Source organism: Filicampus tigris, chromosome 5, assembly GCF_054856515.1.
Source record: "Filicampus tigris isolate MCC_2025a chromosome 5, RoL_Ftig_1.0, whole genome shotgun sequence".
Taxonomy (NCBI): domain Eukaryota; kingdom Metazoa; phylum Chordata; class Actinopteri; order Syngnathiformes; family Syngnathidae; genus Filicampus; species Filicampus tigris.
The window spans coordinates 3,272,501-3,283,991 of record NC_141221.1 but is presented as its reverse complement, the minus strand read 5'-3'; the positions used below and the strand labels follow the sequence as shown (position 1 = coordinate 3,283,991).

The following is an 11,491-nucleotide window of genomic DNA, read 5'->3' as shown; positions in this document are numbered from 1 at the left end:
TTAAATAATTTTTAAAAAATCATTTATTTTACTTCATTTATATAATTAAATAACTGGTTAATTAACTTAATGTAAATTAAAACAAGATAAGACAACCTTAAATTAGTCACACATTGGAGAAATTTGTTAAATAAAAAAAAAGTCAAATAAACCATTTTATATACACATGTACACTGTTTTCATAATAGTATAAGTCTTTTAATAAATAGAAACTATAAATGTAAATACATCTTTATAAATATATACATATTGATAGACGATGCATTTATAACTAAAACACACAATTTCAAATGGACATCTTAACATAATCTATGAATGACTCGCTCCTTTTTAAAACATGAACTGTGGCCTCCTAGCACAAAAGTTTTTGTCCACCCCTTGATCAAACAGAGAGGCTGGAAGGAGGATTCCGTCCAATGCGATCTCGGGCCTGTACCTTTAAGAGGCGCGTCCGAAATGGAGGAGGCGGAGTCGCGAGACACTTCTCGGAGTCGCAGGTCTCTGTTTGATGGGAGGTGCTGCGCGTGCAGGAACACTACATGGCAACAATTATGGCAGGTGGGAGAGCCGAATATGTCCACCATACATCCGTTGACATAGCACAATTGATCTTAGAAAGCGTCGTTTGAGTTATCTTAAAATGACAAATGCTTCTTTTGTGTCTAGAATCCGAGACGCGCCAGAAGCTGCTGCGCACTGTCAAGAAAGAGGTGGGTGTTTTCAGCTAGCTACAAAAACAAAACACTTTTCTTTTCTTTGTTGTCTTTCTGGACGACAAGCGAAAGAGAATCCCTTCGAGATTCTTTACCCAAAAAACACGGTTGTACTCGGACTGTTTTTCCTGTGTCGTCTCCATGACACCTGTAAATGTCGCGTTGGATGCTCCTCCTTCAAATCTGTGAAAGTACAGTACTGTACAGCTTTTTTATCACCTCTTCCGGAGCAGTACTTACTATTATGCGTGTGCGCGCGCGCGCGTGTATATGTGCGATGTACTGTGAAAACTAATATGGTAGCTACTTTGCGTTGGTCAGTTTGGTCCATGTCTGAACATGTAGCTCATGGGGTAATTTCAACTTGTTCGGCACCTCCGGATTCGCATATTTGCGGATCCCTCTCGACCCCCCCCCCTCCTAATTTTATTTTCACGATTTATTTTTCAGCATTTTTATTCCCAACCTTGCCCCCGTATTTCATTAAAAACGTATAGTTAATGTTTATCAGCGTTTGTAAAAGGGTTTCAACCACCTCCGTCCACTAATACATTTCATCAAGTGTCAATTATACGCAGATTTGCTATTCGCGGACCAAATTGGCCCTTATCCCGGCTGATTTTTATAGGTTATCCCCTTAATGTATATCATAATGCATCTTGAAAAGTAATGAACAGCCGGCAGCCACTAGTAAAGCAATGTAGCCCAAGTTGCATTGCGCCAACAAAGAAGGAAGATTTTGCATTGGTGGGTATTGTTTGATTTTTCGCACGAGACAAAATCATGAGTTGTGCAATGAAAATAATCATTAATATAAGTCGAGCAACACGTCATTTCATGACACACAACATAAAGTGTGTTTTGTTTTAATTTCGAACATACTCTAATCATAAGATAATATGTTATTATCGTGTATCTATTTATTATATTATTGTAATCAAGTAGTCTGTTGATTATTTTGTTGATTAATGGGATTAAAAATGTTGTTTTTTTTAAATAATTTCCAGCACTATATTCAAAAACATTGATGACATTATTTCAAATTGGTAGTGCAGAAAATACACAAAACATAAACTAAAATTTATTTATTGGTTCAGTCTGTGACATGTCGGAAAATGGGCACAAATATTGATCATTGTTTTCCAAAGTAAAAGCAGATGTCTGCAAATGTTTTATTTTGCTTCAACAAAGACGCTAAATCTGCTTTAATGGAGGACTATAGAAATCTGACAATATTTACTGAGTTGAGAGACTGAAATTCCAAGGATTTGGATCATTTTAAATTTAAAAAAGGTTTCTAAGTGATTAATTGATTATCAAAATAATTGTTGATTAATTTGGTAATCGATTAGTTGTTGATTAATCGTAGCCCACTATGTAAAAATGAAGCATATCTTTAGCTGCCTGCCTATTTCAGAGCATTTCAAAATTTTCAGCCAATGACATGACGAGTAAAACAGGAGAGAATCAGTTATGCTTAACTGAGGTCTCACGGGCGTCTCTAATGGTGATGCTTTTTTTATACGAAATTTTCCATGTGAACAATCCAAGAGTTGAAGTCTTTGTAGCTGGAAGAGTGTCAAACTTGTGCACTTCCATTATTCGGGTTTCAGACATGCGAAACCCAATTAAATGCAGGTATTGCAAAAGCTCCTCTTCAAACCCTGTGCAAACAATAAAAAAATTAAAAACAATTATGGTGTTGGTAGGCCAACATCATGGACACAAAAGCAGTGCAGCACACTGTTAAAATAAGCTCCGACAAATTCTGCTTTCGGATGCCAAGAGATGCATTAAATTGGTCAGGCAGCTCTTTGGAATTGTAGAGGAGGATCCAAATTCATGTTTTTCCTCTAACAAGACCGTGCCGGGATGTTCAGAGTAAGATGGAAACGATTCATTGGACTAGATTCTGTCATCTTGGCATTTGGGGCTAATTAGCATTATTGTGCTTGTGACGCTTGTTTGTGGTCATATGTTAACCTTTCTTTTCACTTAAATCAAAACGGCGAGGGACCAGTGACCAAAACCATGCAGCAAAAATGGGAACGTGTCAACAATATATTTTTGAAGTTACTTTGCCATTAGCACAGTTGTGTGAATCATTTTGTAGCATTTCGAGTAGGCAGGTAAGGAAGATACAATCCGAAATGAATCACTGATGGTTACAAATGTTTCAAGGTGCAACTCGTTCGTTGTCCAACGAATATGAATCACTGAATTGGTAATGGGTGATAAACACGAAGGCTGAATGTCTAAAGGTCTGCAGCAGACTATGTTCTTGTGGCTTTAGCTGAGCTGGGAGCTTCCCACTGTTTGTTCTGCTTTGGAGGGAGCTTCTCCCTTAACGTGTACGCTCTTTTAATCACCTTGTTACCATGGAGATTCCCAACACACGCTGAGGTCCTCGTCTTGTTAAGAAAAAAAAATCAGCGGGAACAATTTGTCACGTTTTGTTGCACAATCATCAAATAAATGCAGCGTCACTATTTAGCTTTTGCTGTCTAGACTTCACTTGGCTGTAACGTATTCTATTTATTATTTGCTTTTACTCGCTAAAGGAAGGAGCTTTACTTCCGTCCGAGAGTTTAAGATTAAATCGAGGATGCTGTGAAAAGAGGAATGTTGAAAATGTAGTCTGATTAGTTTTCAAGTCTTATCAGTGGTAACCAGACCCCCTTCTATGAGGAATTCCATACTCACTATACAAATGAATGAAAAAACATAAGATACACCTGCGCCATTCAATTAAAATAAAAACAAGAGCCGTATTGAAACACATTGCGTAGTGAGAATAATGCTCAGTTATGTTTGACACTGCCAAAGGAGTTTTCATTCAAAGTGGAAGTCAACCCAAACATATTTTTTTCAAGAATATGTTCCCAGCAGGCCTGCTAGTTGAAACACAGCATTCTTATTGATTTTGCATTTGTAGAATATAAATTAAGCAGCAAAATGCACTCGTTTTTAGCCATCTCTGGGGGCGGCCATTTTGTCTTCTGTCGACTGAAAATGACATCACAACGGATCACAACGACCAATCACGGCTGACCTATTTTCTGAATCTGAGCCGTGATTGGTCGTTGTGAGCGGTTGTGATGTCATTTTCAGTCGACGGAAGACAAAATGGCCGCCCCCAGAGATGGCTAAAAACAAGTGCATTTTACTGCTTGATTTATATTCCATAAACGCAAAATGAATCAGAATGCCGTGTTTCAACTAGTGGCACTGCTGGGAACATATTCTTGAAAAAAAGATGTTTGGGTTGACTTTAAGTGTCTTATTAACAGCAGCGTAATCTTGCATCCTGGCTTTATTTCGCTCACAACCACACGCCGACATCAAACATAAATATCATCACCTTCGTTCATAGTCCAAATCACCAACGGAGCCGTTCATAAGTTGATTGGGTGTTGATTGTTCTCATTTCGTGATATGAGTGCAACCGCAATGCTGCAGTCGTAAACGTTTTTTGGATGAGTGAATTCATCTCTGCCAATTGACGCTGAGCATGATTATCTTTCTAAAGACGGACTTTTTGTTCCACCTTGTCTTTTTAATTAGCGTGCGCCTGTGTTCTTAGAGATGCACTGTACACGTGTAGGCGTCACCGTACACACGTGGTCCTCTTCCAGTCGCTCGTATGCCATCGGTCCACTCAAACGCACTGTCAAATAACATGGGCCATTATCTAGAGAGCACAGGATGTCTGAGGCAGCGCAATCCACTTCTGGCACAGAAATCGGTTTGAATGAGACCTCTTATTCGCCGCGGCTTTCGTATGTAACCATTCTGTGTCACCGGGTGTTTGTGTTCTGTTGTGTGCACAGACACAACAGGCGTCTGTTGCCAAAGGAAGGAGACGGAAAAACGGAAGAATCGGCAAAGCCTACCGATATCGGCACGTGTTACTGTCGTCTGTTCAAATGCTGTTTGTGAATCACGAATAGCTTTAAGCTAATTAAAGCATTGCGGGATTTCATGCAGGAGCTACTGCGGGGAAGCAATCTAGCATTATTGTTGTCATACAGGGGGTAGCGATGGCAGTTATTACACTGAGAAAATGAAAATCCACATTCACAGTATTGGTTTGGTCTGAATGTGATGTGATCTGGCTGTATGGGGAAAATAAAGAGGGTGGTATTTTATCATGCGTGTGTACATTCCTTAGAATCAAACTTAGCTACAAGCGGTGGCTGTTGCAACGTTGAAGGGAATGCTCGCCGTGATTAAAAATGCACCGTGTGAAGGATGGAAACTTCCCTTTTAAATTAAACTGGGTGGCGGCCTCATATATTCTGAAAAATAATGTCAGGTCAAGACTGATGCCTGGCAGGGATTGCATTGTCAGCTATTCTCAGGCTGTGATATGGTTGCATGGACATGGAAAGTGGAATTCTGTCCGCTCACCGCCTCATATCATATTGTCTTCCCTCCTAAAGAAATAATTACGTTATTGTCATGCGGATGCGGTATATCATTATGATGCACATCATCAGTTGTCAGCACCAGGGACGGGCACTTGACAACATTTCACTGAGCAATTAAAAAATGACTCACCCATCGATTCTTTTAAAAATGTATTCGGATCAAAGAATCTTTTCTGAATGGTCGGAACTCCTTTTCCAATGCTGGTGTAATATACAGCAGAACTATGCACATTCCGTAGCTGACATCATGTTCATCTTCAGGCATCAGATGAGGTAAGACTGAATCAACAGTCATCACTTCTTGTGCTAGCCAAATAACGCACTCCGATTTACTTCAATTTCCTCAAGACAAGATGAATCAACAATTGGCAGAATTCGTCGCGATTAGTTAATTGACTCATCGATTATTGTGCCCATCGTCAGTTTTCATGGATGAACAGCGGGCATGTATCCTCTCCTCTTATTCAACAGTGTTGCGGACTTTGCGGCCACCTAGACGATTAATAACGAAGATTGCATGTTAATAGCGGAACCTTTGGGTTTCTCGGCTCTGCTGTTGCAGAAGTGAATTGGAATAGCCCGAAAGTCCTTTATCACTCTGAGTGATGCCCTCCGGGTGCACTGCATCGAGGAGCCTCATTTCGCCGGTCTGCTGAAACACACATTCATCAAACTGTCAGAGCAACGGCTACGTTTACACCTTGTTCCTGGCAGCCACGGCCGCCCCGATTGCCCGATACGTAGTGCGGCGTGGGATTTATTTTTTTCTCCGCATTCACGTCTTGCTGATTCTGCTAATACAGTCTATCAAGGATATCCGTGACAGTCAGTAGTTTCACAGGGCTGTTGAGTCCGGAGGCGGAAAGTTTTACCACAAATTCCAGTACGGTCCCTCTCGGCCCGTCGGAATCTGATGGAGTCACTCGCTTGCCGGGCCGGGCTGCGGAGGTGGCGGGTGTGAGATGCCTGGAAGGTTTCCCGTCCCGCTGCAGCCCGACTCAACAATTTTAACATGACCTATTTTCTACTCTCAGGTTTAGTTGCGGCCACCAAGTTTGACTGTACAATCGACGAGATTTATCATCTGCACCGTAATGTGTTGACACTTTAAAACTCTCGCTGGACACCCACGGCAATCACAGCATGTCATCATTTGCCTATCACGTCAGACTCTATTGTCTCATGACGATCCCGTTTTGTCCACGGCGGCCTGAAACGAGCTGCCACAAAGTTTTACGTTGCTCGATCTGGGAAGTTGGCTGTAAACAGAAACAGATGCATTAAAGTGACATTGTAGTTGTAGTTATAACATCTGCAAATTGTCTCGATTGAGTCTTTGCAGTACCAGATGAGCACAGATCTTTGACATAACTTTTTTTTTATTTTTTATTATTTGAGGGACTGCTTTCATTTAGCCGCTCGCAGAGATGAATGAATGAATGTTATTGACGTGCGGTCTTTGGCAGAACTGTACTGTGCAACACGTGTCGTCTCCATAGCAACCAGCAGGCTGTCTGTGCTTGGACACTTTGCCTAAGGAATACATGCGAGACCTGATTAGTAACCCAGATAAGACAGAGGAGAAATAAAAATGACAGCTGCCAAAAGTCAAGGAATATAATCAGGCTGCTGAATTAATCACGAACATGTGTGTTTACGTGTGCGTTGTCGCGGGAACAATAGTTGTTGATGCTCAGAGTACAGATCCATCCAAAGAGACCGAATGGGCATAACGACTTCTCTTTTATAGAAAGTCTTTCAAGGGTGAAATGGTTTGTTCCCTTTTGTTTTCCACATTTAAAAAAATATTTTTTCAAAATAAAAGGAGTACTCCAGAGTATTGATTTTACAAAAGAGTTTATTACAGTTTATTTTATATATTTATTTTATATATATTCCCAGTTTATCTGGGAATAAGCCAATGGAGGCTATTCAGAAAAGGGCAGAGCACCTAAAAACCCAGAAAGTTGTTTGGACAAATGTACCCGTCACAACCGTTCCAGGCTAATATGCTCGACAAATATTGCAGCTAGCTTGGTGTCTATGCCAGTCTGGAGAAGAGTCCAGTGCTTTACTTATATTTAAGCAATGTCATCAGATTCTGGTCGGACACTTAGGAAATATGTTCCACTTTGACAAGTGTTTTAATCGTTAAACCTAAAAATGTTTTATCAGACAGAAACAAGCCGAACAGAAGACTGCCCTACAAAACCTTTTCACATTCCGCCTACTTGCCTCTAAGACAATTGTAAGACAATTGGAGCATCAACTTGAATGCAGTCTACAGACCACCAAACATAAACACAGCTGAAATAATTCACACGCAAACTTGACTAGTTTGGTGTTCGTCCATCGTCACCCGATTTAGGTGTCAATGGGGCTTGATGGTGACTTGACTTCGCCGATACCGGCTGAATAAAGAAAAACGTTGCCAGCAAGCGGGTATCAGGATCGAACATTACAACTGTTTGATAGAACCTTGGGCCTTAGGAAGTCTGGAAGAGTCGGTTTTAGACTCTTGGATGTTGGAAGTGATCGTAAATGATTGTGTGCCTCGTTGACAGAAAATCTGTAAGGAGTAGCAAATCCATCCATGGGCTTCCTCAAAGGGTCTGCTTCCACAAAGTCTGCATTTGAAGATGACCTCAGACCCGGCGCGCCCACAGGCCTTCACAGCTTGTCAGGATGCTTCAAACTCAGAGTTCCTTTCCATAGTTCAAACAATGTATGCCTTTAATAAAATGCATAATGATCAGTAGAATAGCCTGCGCATTTTACAGTGCGTCAGTTTTCATCAGCGTTTCAGCGATGGAAGGAACGCCAAGTGCCAGAATGAGCCGAATAATTCCGCCTGGAGAATGTGCCAAATGCAGGTCTGCTTGGGTGAAGACGCTTAGCCTAGCCGCGTTTTTCTACCGCTACTGTTTTCTACGAAGCTTGCAGCGGATCTTTGCTTGAGTAAAATCTTGGGATTAAAGTTAAATCATCAAGCGAAGTATATCTAGATTCAAAGGGTGTTGCTCGAGCTTTCTTCAACCCTTGAATATGTTTTTCATCACCTGTCAACTACAACTTGTCATGCTCTGTCTTTTGAGTTTGGTTTTTAAGTTTAGTTTCATGTTTTTCCGTTTTGTCTGTCTGCCTCGTTAGGTTATTGGGTCCACCTGTGCGTGTCATCCCAGTCCCGGGTGTTAGCCAATCAATCGGCTCCCTCCAACCCCTTGTGTCTTGTCCAGGTGTTCCTCGTCGTCTCGTCAATTTGTCTGTATTTAGTTCCCCGCATTCTTTCAGTCCTTGCCGGTTTGTTGTCGATTGTCATTCCTCCGCTGTCAAGTCCGAGTCCTTTTTCCGAATGTTTGTTTCGTTTCTTCGATCTATGTTGTTTCTGGACTCCGGCGTTTTTGAATATCCCAGAACCTTATTTGCCCTTGTTTTCTTGAAATTAAACTATTCCTTCTATGCCCTCCTGGCTCGTTTCCCTGCCTTTGGGTCCTCGACCGAGCAACTCATGACGCAACTGTCGGACAAAACGTTGAAAACGAACTCAGCTTTATAGGCATCTTTCTTCTTTTCTTAGTTCTCACTGACAGGTTTAGTTCTGCCCACGAGCATCACGCTCCAGCAGTGTTGATTTGCGAGGCCCCGTGGAAGTAATTTGAGCAGGATCATTTGCTCTGCGATGATACACCAGAAATGTACAACGAATATGGTATTTGGCTTTGCATCGTGCGCAAATTACTTCTTATTTCTCCAACAGGCGTCAAGCAAGTCAAAGTGAATGTAAAACTACCTACGGTCATTGTTTGTCCATCTTTGGATGCGTGTGAATATAAAATATGAACTGGCACGTATGGGTAAAGGTTGGTTGTGGACAGACTTGTTTTGACAGGAAATTATAGATGTCTGCACGGCCACGACAACTGCCGAGTGGTGCTCGGCTGGCAGAATAGGACTTTGCCATGGCGACTGATTTATTAGGTCTTCTTTAACTAGTGTTCCTCAGCTGTTGTCGGGAACGCAGGGAGGACTTTAGATCGCCATGGCGACCAATTAAAAGTGTTACCTTGAGAGCATGCATATCTGACCTTATTTTATTTTTTTTTTTACGTTAGTATGAAAAGATGTCATAACTCTTTAACGCAACACAATCAATTGCTCCCCTCAAAATAGAAAAGGTGGCTGACGTAGAATGAAGACAAAAAAATAACTGACGAAATCCCCCTTTACTTCCAAATGTAACACTTCGATTCCTAGGAAAGATCCTCTGGGTGAGAGCCGGTGACTCATTCAGCAGTTCAGCACTCATCCCACTCCATCTGTATTCCCTTTCACTTATCAACGACAGTTCTCCTAAAGTGCCTCGTTTGTCTACATTATTTGTTCAGGACATCCTTCGGATTTATTCTGAAATATATTTATCACTCATTCAACAATCCGTTTAGAGACTCTGTGTGTGTGCAGCTGTGGCATATTAATGAGTGAGTCATCCAACATCTGCCGTGTCATTGACAGGTGAAGCAGATTATGGAGGAAGCAGTCACCAGGAAATTTGTTCACGAAGACAGCAGCCATATTGTGTCCCTTTGTGGTGAGTAAGCAAACATACAGCTGGATCGCACCTCTGCTTATTTCGAGAGTGGGCACTGGGAACAATCATACAAGAGAAAAGCCATTCCATGTGTCTCTCGACGATATTGCCCACAGAATTCTATTTGATTGAAATGTATTGCTATATTGCGTTCATAACGCCACAAGAGGAGGGACTTCACTTCTTGTTAAAGGGTAAATTGTATAAAAAGATAACGGAAAGAAGCAACTTACAGTATTACTACGAAGCGTGTGCTCACTTAATTATCATGAGCTGTAAGGCAGCTTTTATTACGTAATTCAGTGGAAGTCACGTAGAATTTGTTCCGGTATGCCAGTTATTCTCCAAAGGGAATGGTGGTCATAGAAATGATTAGTCTACCCAATATGATTCATTAATGGGCCAAAACGTTACAGGAATGTCGCGAAGTAATAAAAGTCAAGGGTACTACGGTACTATGCTGAAAGTACCACCCGTTCATGGTACAACTATGTACTTTTTTGTGCAGTTTGATCCACTTCTGTCTATATGGCCATGGCTCTGCGATATCGGTAGCCTGATCAACCTTTTTAATCATCATTGAAATGTTTGGCTCTGCTCTTTCTACCAAGGCAGAACAAACACTCCCAAGCCTTCTCCATCCAAAATGGGACAGGCCCTTAATTAATGTTATTACTTACTCCCGAGATTACCATGCGCTCATATGTCGAAGTGCTTCCTGTGAAAAGTACTTGTTGTACTGGCTATTGACAAATCTATTGCGCTCATCTGTTTCTCAAACAAAAGATGGCTTTGTCATGCATCTTTTCCACTTATCTTTTCAGTACCTGATACAATAAAAAGAACCAAATATAAAAGAATACCTTAGATGGGCACTTTACCCTTTTTTGTCCTCCATCCGCGACCTGGGTACCCTTTCGTCCTTGTCTCTCTGTACCTATTCATAAAAAGAATTGTCCTCCGACCCCATCCGTCCTCTTCCTTTTAAATTGCTTCCGTCCTTACATATAATGAGTGGAGTGAATTGTTTACAAGTGTTTAAGTTGTTTACAAAAGTTTAAGACAACCACTGTCGTGATGTGATGATGCGGCCGGAGCAAGCCAAGGGACATCACGAGCATATTTATTGCGTAATAACACAATACTATTGGGTTTTGTAAGCACTTTTTATTGCCTTATTTTGCAATAAGAATAATTTTTGCCAAATAAGGCAATGTTATTTTAGGAGGAGAACAAACTCTTCCACTTCCGGGTCATAACTTTCAGACTCTTGTTCTTGCTTCGTATCACAGCTTTTCTGTTAACACAACATTTTAGCAAATGTATTGGTGTCAAAGCAGTGGCATTTAAAGTTCATTTTTTTTCACCAAATGGTGCCAGTGACAAATGATTTATTATAGTGTGTGAAAAACACACTGCCCACGTGCAAGCCACACTTGTCAGCTGTGCGGCTCAGACCAAACAAGATTTATTTGTGGGGTATCACTTTGTACAGACTGATATTTCTATGACAGTAAAGCAGTTCAACATAAGCAAAAAATTTAATTATAATTTTTAAAAAGGTTCGCCACCCTTAAAGAAGTAGGATAAAACAAGCAACCTATGTTATCTGTATTTATGTTAAATGAATGCAACTTTGACAGTGTCAATCAAAACTGACTGTTGTAACACTTTTCCAAAGATACAATTTAACATCAAGTTCTTGCTCTTGTACAAGTGGATTTCATTATATTGTGCAAGTGGCGATAATGTTGCGACTG

General features: G+C 40.9%; 1 protein-coding gene across 5 annotated transcripts in view; it reads left to right on the top strand.

Annotated features, from left to right (window-relative positions):
• Window positions 1-399: 399 nt before the first annotated feature.
• Window positions 400-11,491, top strand: part of sgsm1a (small G protein signaling modulator 1a) — a 36,421-nt gene continuing 25,329 nt past the window's right edge. For 2 of the 5 annotated variants that reach the window (XM_086030819.1, XM_086030818.1), the window contains exons 1-3: window positions 509-558; window positions 667-710; window positions 9,656-9,731. In XM_086030819.1, coding sequence (XP_085886945.1) covers window positions 540-558; window positions 667-710; window positions 9,656-9,731 — 139 coding nt within the window. In that variant the 5' untranslated portion in view covers window positions 509-539. Of the gene's footprint in view, window positions 559-666; window positions 711-8,382; window positions 8,853-9,655; window positions 9,732-11,491 lie in introns of those variants that run through there. The other 3 variants (XM_086030821.1, XM_086030820.1, XM_086030822.1) reach the window with 3 other exon arrangements.